The sequence below is a fragment of the Poecile atricapillus genome, chromosome Z, assembly GCF_030490865.1.
Source record: "Poecile atricapillus isolate bPoeAtr1 chromosome Z, bPoeAtr1.hap1, whole genome shotgun sequence".
NCBI classification, from domain to species: domain Eukaryota; kingdom Metazoa; phylum Chordata; class Aves; order Passeriformes; family Paridae; genus Poecile; species Poecile atricapillus.
This window is the reverse complement of record NC_081289.1, coordinates 49,871,517-49,896,915: the sequence shown is the minus strand read 5'-3', so window position 1 is coordinate 49,896,915 and position 25,399 is coordinate 49,871,517. Positions and strand designations below refer to the sequence as shown.

The 25,399-nt window shown below is 38.2% G+C and overlaps 1 protein-coding gene across 1 annotated transcript; it reads left to right on the top strand.

Moving 5' to 3' along the window:
* Window positions 1-1,169: 1,169 nt before the first annotated feature.
* LOC131573244 (transmembrane protein 168-like) lies at window positions 1,170-24,383 on the top strand. The gene is made up of 5 exons (XM_058827005.1): window positions 1,170-1,297; window positions 4,488-5,753; window positions 13,389-13,531; window positions 15,932-16,206; window positions 19,881-24,383. The coding sequence occupies exons 2-5, from the start codon at window positions 4,560-4,562 to the stop codon at window positions 20,426-20,428; spliced, it is 2,160 nt and encodes a 719-aa protein (XP_058682988.1). The 5' UTR covers window positions 1,170-1,297; window positions 4,488-4,559; the 3' UTR covers window positions 20,429-24,383.
* The last annotated feature ends 1,016 nt before the right edge of the window (window positions 24,384-25,399 follow it).

Genomic DNA, 25,399 nt, shown 5'->3' with positions numbered 1-25,399 from the left:
TGCTCAGATCCAAGTTCTAGGAAGACTGGATTTCAGCAGAATTGAAGTGTGTCCCTAACACTGCACAGGTTACCTGGTATATTCTGGTCTCTTAAGTGAGAGTGAAGATGACTAAATAGCATTTCACAGCTGTGCTTAGTGTTGCTTCCTGCATATCCTTTCTGCCTCATTCTGCTTCAGGAAGACTGCCTGACTTGCTTTATAAGCATCATCATTCTGAGCCTTTTAATCACATCTTCATGAATCAGCAGCAGGTTTTCTGCTCATTTTTCCTCTTCTTTCCCTCAATTGTTTTTGACCTAGAACAGCAAGGTGGTTTTCTAGCAAGGTTTCATTTCACAAACTTGCACAGGAACTTAGGGTCGTTTTACTCTCTAAGTAAAACATGGACAAAGAAGTTTCCATAGTTGCTTCCAACCGTGATCGTGGTTGGATCAATACAGTACCAATCAAGTGCTGTCCGTAATGCTGGGAGAGCGTCTGAAGGACGTGTCCCTCACTAGGCAACTGGGATTGTACTATAGTGCTCCTTAAAGAAAAACCTCTTAGCTTGTGGATTATTTTATGTTGTTGGGTTTTTGTTTGTTTATTTGGGGGGTTCATTGGGTTTGTTTGTTGTTGGTTTTAACCCCTGTAACTTTTAGGCCTTTGGGTCACTTTTAGCTAATATTTAAAGAAGTGTAATAATTTGGGGGATGACTGAGGTTCTTGTGAGTCGGTTGTCTGAATAATTTAGTCAGGAAAGAGGAGCAAGCTTAGATGTTTAGGCTGCCCTAGTGCGTCTTGGGAAGGGGCAGAAGGTGCTGGTTGTGAAGGATTTACAGGAATAAAGGATTCGTCTCTGCAGCAGCCCAGCCCACCTACCGTTCAAAGAGCCCCTGAGCAGCGCTGTCATTCAGATTCCTCTTGTTTTGCCTCTCTCCTCGGCCGGGGCACGGAGTTCCTGTGATCCAGAACCTTCCCGCTATTTGCTCACCTGCCTGCGAGGGCCAGTTCAAAACGTGCGTTTCCAACACCGAGCGCGGAGAAACGCACTGCGAGGCCGCGGGGGCGCACGAGTCACGCCGGTCTGCCTTGCAGTCCTGATTTCAACACAGCTTTCCCGCTCCCATGCCTAAGCACCAGTTCACACTGTTTGTGGGTTTGGTTGGGGCTATTGGTTTTCTCAGAACTCTATCCGGCCGCGCCCTGGCGCTGTTTGAGCCTCGCCGCGGCCCGTAGCGGGAAGAGCCGCGCTCGGCCTCGACATGGCGGCGGCCGGCGCGGGGGGCGGGAAGGTTCCGGGCCGCCTGTTGAGGTGAGAGCGGGCCGGGCGGGGTGGAGGTGCCGCGGGTTCGTCACCGAGGGCGGCCGGGTGGACACCGCCGTGGGAAGTGGGGTCCGCCAGCATCGATCGGCGGCGCGGGGAGGCTGCCGAGGCACCCCGCGCCGCCGAGGCCGATACCGTCACTGACCTTCCCTGGCCGGGCCGGCCCCGCAGGGCAGCTCCAGCCGGGAGCGCGCGCTTCCCCTCAGAGCGGCGACCCCGCTGCGGGCGCGCTGTGAGCATCTGGAAGGCAGCGCACTCCTTCAGCCGGGGTTAACTCTGCTGTGTTAATGTATTAGCTAAGTGGGAGTTTTTGTTTCTTTGAAAAAAAAAAACTTTCAGAATTGCTTTAAAAAGAAGAAAAGTGCTGAACTGGAAGAATTAAGGTGAAGGAAAGTTGATTCATTATTTTAGATAGGTGTCACCTGTGCTTAACTGCTGAACCAGCTCTGGGGTTTGGTTGTTTGCCCAACTTTCTTAGGGTAAAAACTACATTGAGAGCAGTGTTTCTTTACATATAGGAAAGCTATTAGATAGTTTGGTCTCTGAATGTTAATGAGGCTCCATTTTCCCTGAAATTATATTTGTAAAAGTTGGCAAATACTTAAAAGTGGGTGTTCACATTCTGTTTTGATTCTAAATGTGATTTGTTGAGATCTGTAAGTCATGTTCAACCTGAAACTTTAAAGCCATAAATTTAAAACAAACACAACAGCACTACCTCTCCCACCCAGGACTTTGAACAGTCCTTGTGTAAACAAAGTATTGGCAGAAATTACTAGCAAATAGCTGTGTTTAAGAGAACAAATCAGTTATTGAAATTTCTTTTTGAAATTTAATTGCTGTTGTCTTTTTATTTGGTAATAGCTGTGTTGTGGGATACATTAATCATGAAGATGCACCTTTTCCGCTTCACAAAAAGTCGACCATGTGTTTTGGTTAAAAAATGCTAATGTGTAATAGTGTGGTTTAGGAGTACACATTTTTGCTAATTGGCTAGAAGGTGGGGTCAGGAAGAAGAGATTACATTCACAGTGTCAGCTGTCATTTTGCAAATCCTTTGTGCCCAAGTAGATTTTGTGTGTTTGCAGTAGGAACAGACGTGTTGCCCCATTTGTTCCCCCACCCTTCAGCCAAAGCAGCTGGTGGGGCGGGAGCAGAGGAGTTTCTCTTTCACGTTTCACTTGGTGTGTTGGCAGCAAAACCCCAGTTCTCACGAGCTGACCCCGTGAGAGTTGTGCTCTGTCAGAGTGGCTCCTTGCTTGCCTGGAAGGGAGTTTGCTACTGTTAATGATCCCACAAAAAACAATTTAGTGATCGCAGCAAAATTTTAAGGCAGGTGTGAGGTGCGAGGTTTGACATTTGCTTATATGCAAAGGGCTCATTCCTGCTGGCTTCTGTGGCTCTTAAACTGAACGTTTATAGGGTTAGCCCCTTGACTTGGAGGGGCTCCAGATAGGCTCAGGAATCCAGATAAACAGCATGGCATATGCTCTTCAGAATAGCAGTAATCGCATGTCAGTGCTGTGGGTTGAAAAGAGACGGGAAATCATTTCTCTGTATTCATAGTTTGAGCTAGAGAGAGCTGGAGGCAGGGGGAGGGCATGTGTAGCAGCTGAAATAAATGGTTCAAGTTGTCCATAAATGAATGGATGTTGATTATAGTACAAGAAACAGTGAGGTGCAGTCAGTGCTATGAATCCTAAAGTATCATGACCTGGAATATGAAAGCTGACTTGCATTTGTGTTTATCTATATAATGGAGAAACAAAAGGGTGAGAGGAATTGGAAGTACCTTACTAAGTGAGGGAAGAGATAATTGTGAAATATTAAGCATCCAAGCAACTCAGAATTAAGTCAATATCTGTAAAACACTAGTAATAATGAATACTATGAAAATGCACATTTTAAATCTGAACAACTTTTAACTTACAGTAATTTCATGTAATAGCAATTTGCTTTAAATATATGGTATGTATTCTGCTTCAGGTAAATAGTTTCTTAATGCATCGTTCTTCCAAGTAATATCTTCATTGTTGTGGGATATATAACATAATTTGGAACTACATGTTACCAAATAAGTAATTTAAACAATAGTGTTTCTTAGGCCTAGTTTTTCTCTTCTGCAATTATTGAAGCTGGTTTTACACTGCATGTCAGTCTTTGAATCTGCCAAAACTTACAGGCATATCAGTCAATCTCTTTATCATTTGTTGTTTACTGGTTCAAAAAATGAGAATTTAAAAATCAGCGGAGAATAAAGTCTAAATTTTGCATTTGAGTCAAGGTGTCTTGTAACATTTCCTTCAGCATTATAAATAAAAGCAATAAGCTATAACCTAGCACTGAGTGTTCTTGGCATGCTGATTTCTCTATCATACCAGTAACTCTTCAGACATCTCTGTAAGATGAGCAATTAGTTAATTACTTAAAAAATTATAGAGGCTGCATATAAGTCTTTTTATGTGTTACGTGTGAGACTCTGCCCAAAACATTACAAAATGCCCCTTAAAAATACTGCATTCCTAACTATATTAAAAAAAAAAATCACATTAGTTTTTCCTCCTCAGAGGGAGGAAACTGGCTTGAAGGGGTGCAAATGAAGGCTTTAATTTTACATTAGGAGAAATCTCTACAAACCATGCCAAATCAGTTGTTACATCTGTGTGTCCACTCTCCTTTTGTGAAATGTAAATAATGATATATTTTTCACTGTGGGTTATGCTCATTAACTGAGTGGAAGTTCTTTTTGTAAATCATATACTTACTTGACTACTAAAAGGAAGTCTTGAAAAGCATGCTGAAAAGATTTAATATAAAGTGAGAACTTACCAAATGTAATGGTGAAATAAAAGTCTTTTAAAATAATTCTAAAATGTTCTAGAAGCAAGTGGCTATCACAGAAGGGTTTTGAATATCCATAGATATCTAATACAGATACCTAATCAACGAGTTTTGTGGAAAACTGCCCAGGCCAGGATTGTTTTCCTCCCATTTAGTTTATGAAATAGGGTTTATGCAGAACCCAATTTATATTTGTTTTCACACTTAATTGGTCTTTTTTATGTGGTTTTTTACTCTAGATATTAAACTTCTTTCTGAGATGGGATTGGTCATGTTTATGCTCTGTATGTTTAAAAGGAATTATATGCCACTAAAACTTTTCTTAATTCTCTTCCAGGGCATCAAGGATTCTGGACCACTGTTACTGAAATGATACTACAGAAGGCAGCAATTACATTGTGTTGGTTGGATGAAACCTGAATATTTACTGTCAGTCAAGTGGGTGAAACCCCTAACTGCAGTTTACATGTGTAGGTCACTGCGTTACTGTGTTAGTCACTGTCTCTATGCAGCAATGACAAGGCTAGAAGAAGCAAACAGAGAAGTGAACATGCACTCATCAGTCAGATACCTTGGCTATCTTGCCCGAATCAACCTACTGGTTGCCATTTGCATGGGCCTTTATGTCAGGTGGGAAAAAACTGCAGATGCTCTCATTTTGGTAATATTTATTCTGGGGCTTTTTATTCTTGGAATTGCCAGCATACTGTACTACTATTTTTCAATGGAAACAGCAAGTTTGAGTCTCTCCAATCTTTGGTTTGGTTTTTTGCTTGGTCTTCTATGTTTTCTCAATAATTCTGCCTTCAAAACGGATGTGAAAGAAGAAGCTACAAAATATTTGCTTCTCTCTGCCATTGTTTTAAGGATATTATGTGCTTTGGTTGAGAGGATTTGTGGTTGTGTCCATCATCGACCAACTCTGCTGACAACAGTTGAATTTTTGGAGCTAGTTGGGTTTGCAATTGCCAGCACAACCATGCTGGTAGAAAAATCTTTAAGTATTATTCTGCTGGTCTTGGCTTTGGCCATGTTGATTATTGACTTACGTATGAAGTCTTTTTTGGCAATTCCAAATTTGGCAATTTTTGGGGCCATCGCATCCCTACTCTTTTTTCCATCGCTGAAAATCCCCACAAACCCTTTTGCCTTGGCATGTTTCTTCAGCTGCCTCATTTCAGATCCCCTTCTCGACGTTTACTTCAGTGGACTTTCCGTTACTGAACGATGGAAGCCCTACCTGTACCGTGGTAAAATTTGCAGGCGGCTTTCTGTCATCTCAGTTGGAGTCATTGAACTAATCTTTTTCATTCTTGCAGCCTTTAAACTACGTTATTTGGATCTCTGGTATTTTGTGATACCTGGTTTTTCTATTTTTGGAATTTTCTGGATGATCTGTCATGTTATTTTTTTTATAACCCTTTGGGGATTTCACACAAAACTAAATGACTGCCACAAGGTGTACTATACTCACCGTGCAGAAAACAACAGCCTGGACAGAGTCATGGCATCTAAAGGAATGCGTCACTTCTGTTTGATCTCAGAACAGCTGGTGTTTTTCAGCCTTGTCGCGACTGCTGTTTTGGGAGCTGTCTCTTGGCAGGTAAATAATAATCTCTTTATCTTGATCTCCTCTTGACAATAATCTTGAGAATTGCTGGCTCCATAAAATTCCTAAAATTTGATGGTGTGCTGTGGGTTAGCAGTTCAAAGTTGGAATGCATGGTTTCTCTGTCATGTGCTTTGAACATAACACTTTAAGCTGCCTTGACTGTTACAGCAAGTGCAGCTTACCAGCTTCCCTGTGTTGGTAGCATGAGAAAAGGTAATGCTTCCAGGGCAAAAGAGGTGAGCAAAGTATTTTGCATTTACCTACTTGGGAAATTGTTTTGCTTTTGAATTCATTGTGTCATAAAATTTGTTTTCAAAATAAATCATTGTGTTTAACCTTAGTAATGCTCAGTAAATCTAGGGCTTTTGTTGTAAACTATTTTAATTAGATTGAAATGTATTAAATAATATATTTTTCAGTAATTTTGCTTGGCTTTTAATCAATTAAATGGACTCAGAGATCAGCTGATAAACTGATTGCTGGTATAACATGAGCTTTAAGTGTCTCACTTTCAAATCTGGTTATGCACCCCAGGATATGGTATCTGAAAGACCAGTCATTAAAATCACATAGTGTCCTTTAACTTTTCTTTCCATTTATGAGTTAAGGATGTTGTCTTTTCTTTAGCAAAAAGCATACATTTCTTTCAAAACGTTTGTTCAGTGCCCAAGACACATGGTGTGTTGTCATAGTTGCAGCAGGACATTCAGAGTCTGTTTTCTTTTTCAAACTGATGGAAACCACAATAACAATTTTGTGTCCATTCACCTATTATATGAATTACAAACATATATTAATATACGTAAAATATCACTTACAGTAGATCAGATTTACAGACATTTCTTTGTAGAGTTTCCAGAACAATTTCCTGCCCACTCCTGTATAATTTCTAATCCTGCAGATTTTTTTAGTTTAAATAATCTTGTGGATGAACGGTATTAAAGATGTTAGTGGAAGATGAAATTAACAGTTAATTTGTAAGGTTCTTTGTTGGAGTTGGTAGTTTTGCTTTTTCTTTGGAACATTATCAGCAGTCATAGCTATAGCATTTGAATTTGCCAAAGGGACAGAAGGAAATGGAGGCAAAAAAGTAGCGATAATAAACAATTCTAAAAATAAACAATAAAGAATCATTTCAGCGCAAAAGTTGAGGGGAATCAAGTTGTCAAGAAGCAGGTTGGAGCCAGGTAGGTAGGAATAGCTCCCCATATGGTCTTGAGCTCTGGGGCTGTGCATCATAGCATGCCATGTGTGCCCCATGGTTACTGAGGCTCAGGAGGAAGCTAGACAAAATTCACTGGGGTCTGAGGACTATCTGGAAACCTTGTCTGGCTCAGGAAGTTCTTGAGCCACTAGTGGTTAAAGTACTCTGGAAACATGTTTGGTCTGTCCTTATAGTCTTTCCTGGGCATCCATTTGGGCTCTTTGGAGACCAGACATTCTTCTGGATGGACATTTGGTGCAGATTAATACAGCCATTCATACATTCTTATATTAAGGAATATTTTTTTACATTTTACATTTACATTTTTAACACATTTTTCCTTAGATTTTCTTAGGAATGCCAAGTATTCCTTGGTCATCAGTTCCTGAAAATGTGTTTGCTCTTCTAAATATTATTTAAAACCTTTTTTGCATGTGTAAGATGAACAATTTTCAATCTTTGTAACATTAGTTTGGGATTTCTGTAGTTTCAGTGTGTGTGAATTATGTTTGAATTATATATTATATCTATATGTAATAATATATATTATATATATATTATATTATTATATATCTGAATTATATTTTAAATCTGTTAAATGCTTCACTGGAAGGTGAAGCATTTTTTGTTTTTTCCTTTCCTCACTACTGAAAATTTGTTTAATGATAGTGCATTTGGTAAGAGAGGTGGCTTGAAATCACTTTGTGGTCTGCCATTTGACCTCCTATGAATAGAATTGCTAAAAATCTGAGCCTTGGAAAAGTGCTTCCTAACAGTCAACCATAAATAATTAGCAATAGCTTATAAAAAAATCTCACAGCAAGAAATGGAGTGGTGGGAAGCGGGGTTGGGGGGAAGTTCCCTTTAATGGAAAATGTTTTGCAAGCATTATCTATGCCCTCTTAACATTTCTAATAACTGCAACATTTGTGCTTCAGGTGTATGAAAAGTCAAGACCTAAAGCACCAGTTATCTGTTAATTAGTGTCTAGAAGTATCTTATTAAAATTGCCAGAAAAATATCAAATCTACTTTTGTGGAAAGGTTTTTAAAGTGAGGTGAATTAACTGGCTGTAGCAGAGACAGTGGTTTTCTTACTGATGCAGAGCTGTTGAGGCTAAAAGTCCTGTTAGCCAAGGCCCTTTCTTTAAGCGGAACACAGCCTTTGGTAAAACAAGGGTTTAAAGTCTCTGTTCATGGTGTTTGGGGAGAACTGTAAAAGTAACATGTTGAAGTTGTGTTCATTAAAAAATGGAGTAACAGCTTTTCTTTCAGTGGGGCATGTTTCAGCTGGGACATGGTCTGCTCCTGAGAGTATTCCTTGTTATAGCTGCAGAGGAAAGATGTCTTGTCCTGTTGGTAAAAATGTACGGAGATTTTCTTTGCAAAATCTGCAGGAGATGGTCAGCACCTGCCTTCGCATTTGTGTGATTAATTTCAGTTAGATCAATAGACTCTTTAGCGCCAACTTATTTCAGCAGTTAATCATGTGCCTGTTCGTAATTAGGCCCTTGGATTGGACAAGATCCAGAAGAAGCCATGCAAATGACTCAGATATTACTTCTTCAAGAATCCAATAAAATGAAAAAATTGCAGATGAGGAGCTTGTAATTTTCAGACAAAGATCTTGGAAAGGTTTGGGGCACTCTTTTTCTCAGAAACTTAAAACCAAATTTTGTTAAGTGCTCTATGCCAAGGTTTTCTGTATAACTGGCCAAAGAGAATTATTATCTCTGGAAGGCTTGTATTTAACATTACCAAGAGAAAAATTAACTATGTTAGAGCAGGCAAAGTAATGGAATGAAGTACTTTCAGTACATTATTCTTGCTTTTAGTGAATTTTATGGGCTAGTGAAATAATAGTATTTGTTACATGCTTGAGTACTCATACATAAACAGAAAGTTCCATTTAACTTGAATTATTTATAGGAGGCAAAATAAAATTACTGTATATGTGAGTACTTTACTGTTTGGGGAAGAGCTAATGATTTTGTAGTTTTTATTCTGGTGCAGTTGCCTGTATATATAGTAACATCTATATTTACTTAGATATACTTTAAGTAACATCACAGGTTAAATTACTTGAATGCAAATCATGTCCATTCTTTCTCTCTTTACCCTTGTTTTCTTCCTGGCTTCTATTTTTAATCCAATCCTCCTCAGGCTTTGCTTGTTCAGGGATATTTTTTGTTGGTTTTTTTTAGCCCCCAGAGGCACTGCTGCATCCTCTGGCCTCTTTCCATATTTTCTCAAATATCCATGCCACTCCTGCTTTTTTTCATCTGTCTGGTCATGTTTTTGTCACTGACAGTTTTTCCCTTTCTTACCAATCTGCCTTCAATACCTGTGCTTTGCTGTTATTTGAGAGTTTTCTGTTGAGTTTCCTTTCTAAGACCTTTATTCCCTCTTTTCCTACTGTTCCATCAGCTCTTAAGCTGAATCCTACGTCCCCAATGCTCACTGCTCACCATTTCTTCTCAAACTCACCCTCTGTTGTGTGTACTTTTGCTGCCTGTCTTCCTGTCTTTGGTGTGTGCTCAGCCGTCCTTGGCTCTCTACCTCTCCAGTCCTGTCCCAAGGGCTACCTCAGGCTGCCTGCTGAAATCACACTGGCAGCACACCTTGCTGCTGTCACCACCACTTCCAGAGCTCCTCAGTCCTGAGGAGGATTTCTGGTGACAAGAGAAAGTATTCATTGTTAGTCTAAAGAGTCTATTATGTGTTTAGCTTGCTGTCAAAATTTCATTAATTTCAGGATTCACGTTTTTTTATTTAAAAACATCAGACTTTAGTGTGCTTTTAAACTGATAACTGCTTGTGGTTTTGCTGGAACAAATGCACATAGATTAAAGCACAGGCTTTCTCATGGGTAGAACAGGAGTCAGGGATGGGGAACACAGCACATTAAATCCATCTGCCAGTGATTGTGACAATAGTTTTCTGCTGAGTCTTTTCTAGATTTTACCACTGCTGTTCTAACAGTCAAAAGTAAAGGATTATTTCTTGATCTCCCTAGACTGTCCATTCAGTAACTTGTTATAAGACTGTTTCCTCTGGTAGCTGATGTACTGTGTAGCTTTACCAATTTTTTCTTTAAGCTTTTTTCTACCTGTAATATACATATCTTATCCTCATTTGAAATAAGCTATTCATCAAATGTTTGTAGATTAGTCAACATGTTACCCTTTTTCTCCTGAGGCTTCTCTCTCATATAGGGTTTTCTTTTATGCTTATTTTGTTTGGGTGGTTTTGTGTATGTCGGTGTGCTTGTGTATAAAAACAGGTAAATATTCAGTTTGGATAATGGAAAGCAGGGCAGCATTTTTGCTTGGAAATGCACAAAGACATCTTTGTAAGCTGTCTCAGTTATTGGTCTGTTAGATGCAATCCCAGGTACCCTGCTGTGTGAGCAGTGGTTTGTACCAGACAATTTCCAGAGACTCCTTCCAACCCCAACCATTCGGTGATCCTGCGATCATCTTAGTTGACATATGTTTAGTGTTTCGTTTCTGTTTTAAACAGAAGGGCTCTTCTATAGGTCTTCGTAACTGGCTTCCAATTTAAACTAATATTTTATGCATTTTGGGTTTTTTTCTTCAGTCACACATCCATAATTAAATACAGTTCCAGAGTTATTCTGCTTCAAATAGTTGTTATTCTTTGAGATGTAAGTTGTCCTGTCCATGAGTATAAAAAGACATCTTGACTGTAAAATACCTCTAAATTCTTCTTGTGTTATAACTGTTACACTTAACAATAAACAGTGCTCAAAAAAAGAGAAAGGGGAAAGATACTACTGCTAGTAAAATCTGACCAATCTTTTATTGTCGGTCATTTCAGTCATCAGAGGCAAAAAGTAGATTTTTTTCTTTTACCTTTTCTATGTTGTTTGAAATGAGACTTCATTGCTAATTCCTTTAGAACAATACAGACAAAGGGAAAAAAAAAACCCAAAAAAACCCAACAGAAGAAAAAACCCCAAAGATTAGGAGCTAAATGATTTCTCATGTTTTTGGGTTATTTTCAGTAGTAGGATTGCCTAGATGGTCCCTGTCTTCTGTTTGCTTTTTGAGCAATCTGTCTGGAATCTATGGGCACTTGGAGTTCAGGGATGTTACTGCAGGCTAGTGCAATCGAAAACAGTGAAAATGGGCTGAACAGATGAAAGAACAAAATCCCTTTCTGGCTCTGCCTGTGCATCCATGGCCATCTGCTGCATTAAGGACCAGTCATCAAATCTTTGGGATTCAGTAAAGCACTGACAGTTTCCACCTGGAATTTTAGCTGCTTATCTTAAGGGAGGAACCTGTCTTCAGTTTTACTGCAATTACTAAGTCAGATATTTTTTGCTGTTTGAAGTTCTTATTGTTTAGGTCTTTTAAAATGCTACCAGTCAATTTTTTGCAATGCTGGATTAAGATATTTTATTATCCTACTATAGATTTCTTCTAATCATCATAAGTAATTTTTACATTTGTGACATATTTCTTCTATATCGAAACTGTTGAAAAAGTGCTAACAGCAAGTGCCAGCATCTTTACATTAGAGAGTTGTCTACAAATGTAAAACACAACATTTTCCTATTCCACAGCATAAAATGGCCACTAAAAAATGACAGAGTTGAAACCTCAGATGGAGCTGAGTTGATTCATAACACTGTAGAGCTTATTTCCCATTTCTGGTATAGTATTTGGTACAAACTCAAAGCAAGATAAAGAGCAAGATGGATCACTGAGATGATCCTTAGTATTTCTGTGCACGATCCTTATCTCACAAGTACTTGGGAATTTTCTTTGCCAGTTTGGTACCGTAATACCAATTACAGTGTTTTAAGCTTTCCTGTCTTCTGGTGATTTCAGGTAATTTATGCTATCAGTTAATAATGCTGTCAGTTAGTTATTATTTAATACCAGATTCAGGTGTTTATTTGTGATTAGAGGTATTGCTGTCACCATTTCAAGGACACATAGGTGAGATCCGTCCATCAGAAGTGTGATTTTTAAAAACAGGACAGGTAGCAGACTGTTACTTCTTAGCACATTAGATGGGTAAAGCAGTTCTTTCAGGCTAATTGTGTTTAAAAGCTGAATGTAGTTGAGCTAGTGCCATGTCCCAACAAGATCTGGGTTGGTTTAGGTGTCATTTTTTTTCAGTATAATATACTTTCCAAAGTATTGATAGTGTTGACTTTGTGTTAAGTTGAACTACCAGTACCCATCAAGTCACTAAGTCCTACACAATAAGGCCATATCCATATTAAAAAAACCCAAACCATTAATATTGTAGATTTGTACAAAAAGGTCTCTGACCCCCTCTATGAATAAAACATAGAGGGGGTCAGAGACCACAGGATTCTTCTCAAGACAGAAATCTCTAGCTATGAATTTACTTCCTTTGCTACATAGCAAACATCAATATTTAACAAATGCACCATGGATACTAAAGTTCTTGTTTAATTGTATATTATAATACTGTTTCTGTCTTTCCTAAAGCATATAATACCTCATTAAACCCATTCACATCATGCTAAAATAATTAAAATTAATCTATCTGCTCTGCCTCTCAGAGACATCTGGCATTTCAGAAGTCCATTTTTATTTTACTAGTACTAGTGGTTGAGATGAAATTGTTGAAACTTCTTGTTTGTTTTTTACAGAAATCAGCTAGTAAGTGTAATACTTTCTAAAACTGCTTTTCAGTTCAATATAGGGTATTAGCTCTGTAAATGCTATGAGGTCCTGTAGAGGATGGTCCTTTTCACGTCTGGTAGTTATGTAACTGACAAAGAATTGTCTTTTTAATTGAAGTAATGCTCACAAATTATCTTAGAATTCATCTCTTGTGTGAGATGTAGTATTCCACAAGTTAAATGTATGTTTTTAATGATCATAGAATGCTTTAAGTTGGATTAGACCTCTACAGTCATTACATCCAGCCATTAACCCAGCACTGCCAAGTCTGCCACTCCCAAAGTGTCACATGCACAGGTCTTTTAAGTACCTCCAGGGATGGATGCAATACAGAGCGCTGTCATCTGATGCTAGATACATAATATCTGTGCTGTGCCTTACTGATTAAGGCCTGACCCTGCAGATGCTTACAGATCTAATTTTACGCACACAATTAGTTTTGTGGCATTTAATTTTCTTGCCTCTGTTGGTAAAACTAAGCTATGATCAGTTTTTACAGCTAAATTCTGCAGTGTCTAGTGTTTTCAAATGCATTCTTTCAGAAGAGTGATCATTGCTTACCAGCCACCTTCTCCCCAAGCTTTTCATTTGTCTTTACAGTAATTCACGATGTAATACATGGAAAAAGAAATATACACTACCAGTAATACTTTGCATGTTTCAGGATCCAATTATGTAAGATCAAAAAAAGGGATTTTCATACAATGCCTAAATCTCTTTATTTTCTTTTTAGCCAACCAATGGGATCTTCATGAGTGCATTTCTCATTGTTCTGCCTTTGGAGTCCATGGCTCATGGGCTTTTCCATGAACTTGGAAACTGCTTGGGAGGAACATGTGTTGGGTATGCTATTGTGATTCCCACCAACTTTTGCAGGTATGGTTTCAACTTCACAGTGTGTAAGTGTACTGTTTGCTCATGGAGGCAATGCAATGCTGTTGCTTGGATTTTTCAACAATTAAATACAAATTCAAATAATAGGCAGATTTTCTATTTCTCCTTTTTCTCACCCTGGAATGAGTAACTCCAGCTTTCTATCTAGGTAATTTGCTTTTAGAAAGCTGATGAACGCAGACCAGCTGTGCATAGGTGGATTTCACAGTCAGTATCTCGTACAGAGGAGGATTGGGGCATTTGGCTGAGACCAGGTATCTTACATGAAGAGATTTAATAAACCGAACAGATCAGTTCAAAATAACTTTGAATTCAATTAAATGAGGTAGTGTCGACATTTAAAGCTCATTAAAATTAGATTTGCAAGTGGACTACATGTCACGTATTGATTTTGACAATTCAAAGCTGATTTTTGTTCCAACATGAATGTTACCACATGAGAAATGCATGACTGTAAAGGGATTGTACTATTATTATTTGCCCGTTTGTGTGTTTTTCTTATAAGCTTTAAACTTGCAAATGCTGGTTTTGCCATAAAATTAGAATCAGTGTGTGCACATTTTTTTATAAATTATAAACAAGAGCTATATAAATTATCTCGTCATGTTACAAGAGAAATAGAGCAGTAAGTTGAAATGAGAGGCTTCAAAACAGAACTGCTCAATTTATGAAAACTTCACAGCTTCAGTGTGTGTAATGGATTTTGTGGATAAGGAAGAACTTAGCATCAAAGAAACCAATGATGTGCTAATCTTAGATAACTGTATCTTAAATATTGTAAAAAACAATTTTTCTGAGCTTCTGATATACAGTCCTTCAGCTGTGCACCCTTAAAAAAATTAATGTCTATTATTATTACAGATTTGAAAAACAGATTTTCAAAATTTACATTACAATAAAAATAAATTAATTTTGTTTCCATGGTAACAATTCATTCATTGTATTATATTATTCTGGCACAGGCAGTTCCCTTTAATTTTGAGCAAATGAGATACTCTTGAGCAACTCTCTAGGACCTGACAGAACTAAACTTCCTTATTAACAAAGCCTGACTGTTTCAGTGATGGACCCAGTCTTCACTTGCTGAGACAAACAGTAATGATGAGCTATTCTATGTAGCTATACCAGTGGAATATTAATTTTCATAAAAGCCATAGACAGGTGAGATGGTGCAATATTTAATTAGCTAGGTCAATAAGGAGGCAGAGCTTTACACATTGACTTGCAAACAAATTACATGAAGAATACACACATATATACATATATAGGGAAAAAAAACATAATGTCATATTTTGTATTAGCAGAGTAAGATTTATCTCCATATATTCACCCACAAAACCTCTCCATGTCTGTAACTGAGTATAAATGAGGCCAATTTGGCCCAGCTGTCAGTCATGTTCCTTATCATTACCCTTATTACATCAGCTGAAGAGTGATGAATGCTTTTCTCTTTCTGAAAATATATTCTGAGGGGCGCTCCTCTAACTGGGTGTCTTGCAAGACCAAATTTCCTATTATTATGATTAATGAATAGCTGTGTAGACCTACAAAAAAAGTGTATTTTTATTCAATATTTTATATACTGTATATATTTGGATTTATTATACATTTATATATATTTTATATAGAATATACATATAACGATACAAATAAAATTAATTTTGGAACCCAGGGACTCTTTTTTATTTTTTTTATATCTGCATATTCATATCTATGTAGACATAAATATAAATACACGGTTTGTTCCAGGTTTAGTTTGTAACTTTCTTAAAACTTTGATTTAAAACTGATTTTTTAAGCTGTGAATACTGTTATCTAAAATACATTTTTTATGCTGACAGCAGCATCTGAACAGCACTAACAGGAAAGAATTACTTTATTATTTGTGTGAATTCCATATTTCAGAGTATCTGACCAAAGTGTGTATGTGGATTTCTCTTCTGTCCATTATTGGAAACTAGTTTGCATTATGGTTTGTGCAGATTAGCACTCATTTTCCCTGCACTTCTTTCCAGACGTCCATGACAAAGTGCCTGTGTGAAGGCAGTGCTCCTCAGTGGCACTTGATGAAATTGTTGGAGCTTCCCTTCTTCCCACCGCAGCTTCCTTCTCCCCCTCTGTCTCTCAGCTGCAGGAATCGTGTAGGGCTGAGTATGGACTATGCTTTGAATTGAAGTGTGACAGAAGGGAGATAGGTAGTGGTCCCTCACTCAAATACAGTAATTTGTAAATCCGTAAATTTAAAGTAAATATGAATTTAAAACAGTGCTACCTCATAGCAGAGAAAATATGTGCAGGGGAAAAAAATCCCCAGTTACTAAAAGTCCACTGAGCATGAAAAAATTATCAACCATAATCATTAGCTGTTCTCCTTCTCTTTAGTCCTGATGGCCAACCGACTCTTCTTCCACCTGAGCATGTCCAAGAGTTAAATCTGAGGTCTACTGGCATGCTCAACGCCATCCAAAGATTTTTTGCATATCACATGATTGAGACATACGGTTGTGACTACTCTACAAGTGGACTGACCTTTGATACCCTTCACTCCAAGATCAAGTCTTTTCTTGAACTTCGGACTGCAGACGGACCCAGACATGATACCTACATTCTGTATTACAGTGGTCACTCACATGGCACTGGTGAATGGGCACTGGCAGGTAAATGGTTTGGGGATTTATTTTTTTTTTAATTGTTTTGGTTATTGATAAACTTTCCAACTCAATTCATTAATTCCGTAGAAAATCATACTGTATTGCAAAACTTTTAAGTTTTGAGTGTGCTTACTGTCAGATTGTTTGGAATGGCAAAGAACCATCAGTCTTTGGAGAACAGGTTTATACAAGTTGCTGGCAGGGAGGGAAGAAAGGGAAAGGTAGTATTACAGAGCATGACTGTTAAGAGATTCAGAGACTACAAGAAATTGAGAAAACAAGCCAGGTTGAAGGCTGATTTCCTCTGCTGGTGGAGAGAATGGAGAAATGCAGAAGCCCCTTTGGTATGCCGGTAAGTTATTGTTAAGAGGTAGCCCTTTTCTTCCCTTGCATTGTATGACAGGTAAATTACTTAATGAACTTTGTCTTTTTAGTATTTACTGACTTTGATAATAATCCTTTTACAGCCAGCTAATCTTACACTTATTCTCAAAATTGTCTAATATTGTTGACCTCAAATGTATTCTTTCAAGTTTAAACAGTTTCATATTCCCCTGATTTTCCTCACACATTATTTTTGTATTCAATAAGTTAACTTTAAAGATTGCTTTTTTCCCCTGCATAGAATTAAAGTGGAAATTATACACTCCTGCTCTAAAGACAGGTTTTTCTGTGTATTTTGAGGAATATTTGTTCACTGTAATGCTCTTTGTCAGCAGTGGTCCTCCAGGTGCTTGTGCCCTTCAGTAGGGCATGCCCTTCAATGTGTGCTCATGCTGAGGTGGGTGTTCAGGCACAGGTTGGTTTCCATCTGGAGGCTCTGTACCTGTTTTGGTGCAGCTCCATGCCTGAACCTTTAGACTTGCTGAAGAGCAGTGTGTATTTTTTCCTCAAGGGCTTTATCTGTATCAGAGATTTTAAAAAGCCACAGCTGTCCTGTGAGCTTAGTGGAGTGGTGAGCTACAGTGTATATAGGGTGGCCAAATGACTTCTCTGAGAAGGGGGTGGTTTGTCCGTAAGAGCAGCTGCCACGCCGTGCAATTGCCCAGTGTGTCCACACCTTGTGTGGAGCAGACTGTCAGCAAAAGTCCACCTCCCACCTGTGCTCCAGCCAGCAGCATAGACAAAGTCAGCTTTCTTGCATGTGTAGAGCCAAATGTTGCTGCAAAAATAGCACAGCTTCCGCCCCAATCCTAGGTTACTATATCTAGCCACCCTGGAGTGTGTCTGGAGAGCTCAGGTCTCTCTGAACTGTGTAGGTAGCGGTAACCTAAATTAATGTGTAGCTTTTAGGAGAAAGGCCAAGGTAACTGTTAAAACTTTCAGTGCTGAAAGATACATTGTGTAAATGCAGTGGTATTCAACTTTCTCACAAAGCTCCTTTTCAGTTCTCTGTCCAACCACATCTTCAGCTTCTACTTGGATACATGTATAGTCACATAAAAGAGAAGAACAGGCAGCTGTCACAGGTCTTACATGCTTTTTTTGTGATTAATTTTAGTTAAATTATGGAGTGTAATGTGATCCTCCTTCCAGATATCACTGCTTCTGCATGTAACTTGAAAGTATAAACTGAAAAGATAAAGGCTGTTTGACTGTAATTGTGGCCCATGTATTGGACACTGGCGTTTTGTGACAGATGAAACCTTGGTCATCAGTTCCAGTAACGTGTACTAGCCTCTGACCTGTAAAGAAGATGAAAAGAGATGGCAACAATGAAACAAAACATTCATCTGATTGAAAAAGTAATTTCTTACTGGTGGCTGGTACAGCGAAGCAGTAGCAATGTAGTCTTTGCTTTGTAATGACATCTTTCAAAGGAGGCTTACTGAATTTAATTCAGTAATTTTGTTTCTCTGTTGTTGGAAGTTGAGATACAACACAATGGTGTATAAAAGAAACTGTTAACTACTCATGCATAAAGTAGGAACAGTGAAATCAGCTGGGAGGTCATGCTGTCAGAATGAAGGCAAGGGCATGAGCTGGGCTAATAAAGCTTTGTCTCTGTTCCTGAAACTGTTGGCTTACCTGTTGTCCTGCTAAACCTTCCAGAGAGCCAGAGGTAGCCAGACACCTGTATTTCTTACACAGCTTGATGCCTAAATCTTGTGTTGGGTGATAAGCCCACATGTTTGAGGTTCCTACTGTTGGAAGCCAAGCATGTTTGCTTGTGTCTGTGAAGGATGAGATGGTTTTCTTTGCATGATACTGTCTAAAGGTGTTTTGAAATCACCTGCATTCCTACACAGATACACTTAAATAGTTTATTTATAAGCCTTTAAAATGTGAATAAATAAAGAACTTTTTTATAGAGAATTTGCATGGAAGGTGTACCTAGAAAAGGGAAACTACTTCTGTAAAAGTTTCTGCTGTAAACAACTACAGCAATTTGAGGATCATGTACCAAGACAATTTACTACTTGAGGTTTGTATCCTAGAGATTTTCTTTGGTACTAAATTTTCCAGTTTTTTATTTTCTTGGAGAAAGGTGCAGCTCTTTAATTTTGCTTTTGCTTTAACCGCAATAGCATGTACAACCCTTTAATTCTGAGATATTAATTTGAAGCACTTTTTTGTCACCCCTTACAGGTAGAACTGTAGGTGCTGAAATATGCAGCTAACAACTTTTTAAACACTGCTTAATTATATTCCATAGTGAAAAATCATTCAGGAATTAAAATGCAGTAGCTTTAAATACCTTTCTTCTTCTTCATTTTTTAAAGTTGATATTTTCAAACTGTTTTTGTTGTAAACCTGTATCATGGCTTCAACTAGCCAAAACTGAGATATACTGGATATACTGGTTCTTTAATATCACTGGGGAGACAATGGAGAGTTATTCACTTGTTTGCAAGATGTTTTCATTAGGTACCTGAGTAAGTAGTCTGCTTTTCAAAACTACACAGATCCTGCAGCATGCAGTGCACTTAAGCAGAAGGATTTCCCACTATATATTTCAGGTTTAATTACATTCTCCTCTTTCAAAGTGCTGTTGGAGCAGGAGCTGAGACAGAACGTGAGAAATTGGACACTAGTTGCAACCTGACAGGAAAAAAAGATATTGTGGAAAAATTCCAATAAGACTTTTGTTTCATTGAGCTGTAAATCAATACCAGTTTTCTTGAAGCACTGAAAACAGCTGTCTTTATAGAGAGAATCTCTTCATTCCTGATCATGTGAATTTTTGTGCTTACGTGTGGCTTTCTCATTGTGCTTTGAAACTGTTTTGGTTTCCAGCATTTGAAATTTGAAATTCATCTTTTAGAGGAGCCTTTTTTTAATATTCATAAAAACATATTAAAAAAGAGTCCTATTCCTGTTCTAAAATTATTAAGATTTAATACAAAATAAACTATTTCAAATTTTTTTACCTTGTTAATCTGTAATTTCCATATTTCTTCAATTGGATATAATTTCTTTCACTCTGTAAAGGAATTCCTTTTTTGTTATTGGTAGTGGGTTTTCCTTCTAACCAAGGGTAAGTTAATGGCAAGTCAGCAAGTCAGTTAGTACCTCTATGGAGATATGCAACATTTACAGACAGGATGAATTGAAAACATCTGTTATATCTGTCCAAATTGTTAAAGTAAGGGATTCTTAGAACCAGTCAAACCAGTTAAATTTCTGCAGAAGTTTGTGTTTCTTCATCCTGATGTTAAATCTTTTTGTCCTTCTGGCAGGGGGTGATGCTTTACGACTTGACACGCTGTTGGAGTGGTGGAGAGAAAAGAACGGCACTTTTTGTTCTCGACTGATCATTGTTTTAGACTGTGAGAACTCTCAGCCTTGGGTTAAAGAAGTAAGAAAAGTAAATGACCAGTACATTGCGGTGCAAGGAGCGGAAATGGCCAGAGTTGTAGACATCGAGGAAGCAGACCCTCCACAGCTTGGTGACTTCACCAGACAGTGGGTTGAGTACAACTGTAACCCTGACAGCAACATCAGCTGGTCTGAAAAGGGCCGCACGGTGAAAGCGGTGTATGGGGTATCAAAGCACTGGAGTGACTACACTTTGCATTTGCCAACGGGAAGTGATGTTGCCAAACACTGGATGATATACTTCCCACGCATCACCTATCCATTAGTACATTTGGCAAACTGGTTTTGCGGTCTCAATCTGTTCTGGGTCTGTAAAGCGTGCTTTAGGTGCTTAAAAAGATTGAAAATGAGTTGGTTTCTTCCCACAGTGCTGGATACAGGACAGGGCTTCAAACTTGTCAAATCCTAATCAGCAACCAAAGAGATAATGAAGTGAGAGCTCTATGAACTTTCTTACTGTACCATACTTAAAACTTTTTCTACAACTATTTTTCTCTGAAAAAGTCTGCTCTACTCACTTTATTCAGCTTTTTGAGCAGCTACAGTATATGCAACAGTTACAAAATGCAATCTTAAACAGAAGAGGGTAGAACTGATATTTTTGAATTTTGTTACATGTACATATTTAATATGACCGTGCATTTTGGAGACAGGTCATGTGTTCATATGTCTTACTTAAGGCAGCCTTTGTTTAGAGACAACAGTTTGATGGACAGGAGCTCTTGTGAATGCTAAACCATGCTGATCTGTCATTTATGTTCACTATGCGGTTTAAATACAGGAAAGGAACCAAGCTAAGGCTCCAGTCAATTTACATGTCATATGTGGTGGGGTCACTGAGCATATACAGCTACTGTATTTAAGTAGCTACCAAGAAGCATTAGTTTTATTTGCTTTTACATCTTGTGCCCTGCCTCAGTTCTCTACTGCCATCAGTGGAAATTTGCCACAGAAAACAAGGAAATCAGACAACCCTCTTATGCTCTGATACTTCTCAGATGGTGTGTTCTGAAGTGAGTTTTAAAAACGTTCAGTGTTACTTCCAACATTAAATATCTTGCTGGTGATCTTTGAGCATACATTCCCAGTAGTTAATTCATATATGGAATAAAAACTGCACTGAGCATTTTTCCCTCACCTGTTAGGTGATTCTGAATTTTCCAGGCTCTTGTTAGTTTGTATTTTGAAAAGTTACTCTGAAGAAAACAAAGCAAAGCAAAACCCAAAGAATTTAACAAGGAAAATAATCCATAGATAAAAAATGGGAATACAAGTGTTGCCTTGTTTGCATATTTATCTCAAGTCTTTGGCAGGCCTAAGATCTTGATTCTGTGAAATTTTGAGTAGAGAGTTGGACCAGTGAGTTCATTATCTATTAAAACCACTAGCAAAGTTTGTTTGGACAGATTATTTTCTTAGGAGAAGAGGGAATCCTCAGTATACCTTAAGGTTTTCTCCAACCCACAGCATCCTGATTTTAATCCTTCCAGAGCTGGGTGGGACTCTAGAAATCCTTTCCTTCAGTCATAAAAGCTGTATAGCTTTTTTTATGCCATTTTCTCAAGTACTGAAAACAAGGGGTGAAACAAGTTAAGTGGCTAAGACAGTACAGTTTGTGGTGGTTTATTTGCATATGTGTGTGCAATTGACCTACAGTTTACTTTTTTCTGTTTCCATCAGTATTTTAATAAAAGTGTTAGGGAGTAGCTGATACTTGTCTAAAATATAACTTCCTTTTTTTTTTTTTTTTTAATTTAAATACATGCAAATAGTATGTAGCTCTTAAAGTCTTTGCCATCGTAGCTTTTTCTAATGCCATTTGAGCTTTTTAGCCAGCCAGGTTAGAGAATCTGCTAACACTGATACCCATCAGTATCTCCCGAAATAAATAACAAGAGCTACAACAGCCAAAGCAATTTGTACCCACCAGCTTCAAAATGGTGATTTTCTCAGCTCTATGAGTGGCAGCCACTAAGTTTCTTCATTAGTATGTATTACACTGTGTTGTTCAGGAAAACACCACGTCCCACACCGATTTACCTTTCTCCATCCCCTTCCGTAATGTGAAAAGGGGATAAAGAAATAAGAGATAAATTATATCCTATGAAGACTCAATGCCTTTGGGTCTTCTCTGAGTAAATGCTGTGATTGCAGCTCTGTCAGGGATTTTAAGAGGTGGCTGTTTTCAGTAAGGATAGAGGGTTCTCACACCATCTGACTTCAGGTATCCAACTTAAGTTCCTAATGTGGGAGCCAGAGGTAGGAGTCATCTCAGTTAAAATCAGATGTCCAAAAGCCAGGTATCTGAATCCATGCTAGTGACCTGAAGTGCTCCATTGCTCATTAGCAAGGAGAATTAAATATTTCCAGAGGAAGACTTGATTTGGTCTCTGTTCCAGGATGGATTTTCCTGTGATTGAGGGCATTACTGTTTTGTTTGTTTTGCTTTCCTGTGCCAAAGGTCAAGCAGACAAATCCCTTGTGTCTCTTGAATAACCTTAGAGCACCTCTAAGCTATCCTCTGGAGCCTGAGCTGGGTACCTAAACTCTTTGTTCAAGCACATAAACTGGATACTTGAGGTTGGGTTGAACACACATCCATCAGGTTGCAGAAAAGCAGCACTGCCCTCTGCAGAAGACACTGTCTTCCATTCCTGGTCATCAACTCTTGAGTATAGATTCAGAAAGACTGCCTTTACATTTGGCTTGTAAAACCACCATTGTTTTGGCTTCTTTCAGTAAAAGTTCAACTGATTGCATCATAAACTGGTACAGCTTGAGCCTTAGAAAATTTTAATTAAGTCCCCATAAACACCTGATAGTAACCCTGTGAATATTTGAAGTCAAGAAGTTAGTCCTTTCTGTTCTGGAAAAGCTTTAAATATCAACCATAACACTTGCCATTAATTATACTAGACAGATCTTAATGGGTAAATCTTTACCTGCTACTGTTACATTTTTATGGACATAGTCTGTATATTTCTTTTTGTACCTGAAGGGAAACAAGAAAAGTGTGGGATTCCTGACCTCTTCTGAGTCTCCGAGCAGGAATCTGCCATGCAATGCAGTGATGGACTTAGCTCTGGGCAGAATAAATGCAACAGTTTGTCCTGCTGTTTTGCTTCTGGGTACTCAATGGTTTCCAGCTTATTTATCAAAGATTTTTTCTAGGGTAGACTGCTGAAAGGCAGATAGAGCTGAAAAATACAGCAAAAATATTTGCAAAATATTTGCAAAACAAATCATGTGTTTGCAGATTTGTTTCTATTTTCTCAATTATAGAGCTCTGGTTTTCTGAATTTGAAGTAGTTCTAACATGAGCTAAGATGTTCCTACTTCTGATTTTGTAACTGTTTTAAACATCAAAGGCATGGTGAAAATGCTAACTTCAAAAGAAATGTTTACAGCTGTTCAAATTATGAGGCCTTTTTGGACAAAGAGACTGTCATGTGTTTCAAAACACTATCAAACCAGGGCTGTGGATGATGAGGAATTCAACTGCATCAGTTCTTCACTTCTGCACTGACTTATATCAAGGCATCCTACAGTGACCCCCATTCCCAGGTGGAAATTTTCTCCAGCTCCTGATGCTTACACCTCTCCGCAGGTCTCTGCCCAGCCTCGGGCATGTACCTGAGGGACAAACACTGGGAGCATCCAAGTGAGGAGTTATCCTCCTGCTGTTCCTGTGTAAAAGACAGGGCCTGAAAGAAGTTTAAATCTGATTCCAAAGAGTGTTACATATGCTATCAGTTGCGTATGCATTGTTTAGTGGTATTGTGTACAAATTTCTGGGAGAGAAAAACTTTTCTGCAAGGGTTGTCTCTGTACTGTATATTCAGACATTTTGCCATAAAGTTTTTTATAAACTTGTGTCACAGCGTGATTTTATGTTGACTTTGTTTCATTTACATCCTGTATAGCATCAGCCTTGCTGAAACATACAAATGCACTGAGTTCTACAAATATAAGTCTTTTAAAGGGGTTCAAATTGCTTATTCACAGTAGTATTTTTCTCTGAACAAGTATTGGAGAGGGAAAAAAGCCATTATTCTTCATTTCTGCACTACTAGAGTTATGTATTTTCAGTTCCATATGTTTTGTATGCCTTGTAGTTGTTGTCCAGTCTTCAGTTCAAGATTTTCCTAGAATAATTTTACTTTGTAAAAGCATAGTTATTGCTATGCTAGCAGTAAAGCACCTCTGTTGCCAGCAGTAGGCAATGAAATTGGATTAGTTTTCTTGTTTATAAATACCTTTTGTGGGAGGATTTTTACTGAATATACAGTTTTTAGATATGTAAATAGATTTTTTGAGTGTATTTGTGATACTATTTAAATATATTTTGCTGTTTTGGATGCTTATTTCCGTTTCATTATTTTGTTTATGTCTTGATCACTTTCCAGATTTCTGTGCTCCCTCTTGAATTACATGGGGGTTTGCTATATAGCTTGCTTTACAGGTTTTTTATAACTAGAAATTGCAACAGAGTTTATGGAAAATAGAGTATGTTGAAAATACTCTAAGGAATATTTTTAGTTTAATAATTTAATAGAAATGAGAAATACTAGCTTAAATTATTGATTCCTTTCACCTTGTCTTTTTTTATCACTTACTCAACAAGCTAGTAAAAATGCTGCTTATAATTCAAGACATAATTTTATGGAGATGTAATTGAAGGCTTCCTTTACATGAGTACTTGTAGTTAGTCAAACTTCTTATCTCCAGTAAGATCAAGTTAATGAAGGGTTCCTGTGTGAGATCAAGCCTGGGAGAAGAAGCAGAAGGAAACTGTTGCTGCAGAATGGTGAGGAGGACAAATGCGCGCATCTGCTTCTCAGAGAAGCTGCTGAGGGGGTTCCTATCCTTGATCCTTGTGGAACAGTCCCAGCATTCCTCTTAACAAGCCTGGTCTTGTTCAGTGAAGACTTTGGTGGGCAATGGAGATGCAGAGAGGTTACTGTGATAAGGGGTGATGGGCATCTCAGTGATAATCCAGTGTCCAGAGCTGCCAAGAAGTGCACTGACCACAGGCAGTTCTGGCACATTGACTGGCTGAGTACTGGGACAATTCTGGCACCTTTTGGTTGGTTGGAGTTTTTTTAACTAGAGTTTAATTTTGGCTCTTGTACTTTATGATTGAATTCATTAACTTTGCAATTTACTAATCAGTGTTCTTTTCTTACTAAACTTGTGCAGATCCTTTCCTTTCAGTCACAAATCCAGAGACAGCCTTAGAGAACAGCACAGCTCACCCTCAGCCCTGCCCTGCTTAGAATTCTATGGCTCTTTGAATGGAGTCAGACAACCCAAGATATGTCTCCATTCATGGCATTGGGTTTGGGCATTTTGGTAACTGGTTTTGATTACTTTGGAAATA

Coding starts and splice junctions, on each gene's coding strand:
- LOC131573244 (XM_058827005.1), top strand. CDS start 4,560: ATGAAACCTGAATATTTACTGTCAGTCAAGTGGGTGAAACCCCTAACT. Junction 13,532..15,931: donor ATTCCCACCAACTTTTGCAG/GTATGGTTTCAA, acceptor CCTTCTCTTTAG/TCCTGATGGCCAACCGACTC. Junction 16,207..19,880: donor TGGTGAATGGGCACTGGCAG/GTAAATGGTTTG, acceptor TCCTTCTGGCAG/GGGGTGATGCTTTACGACTT.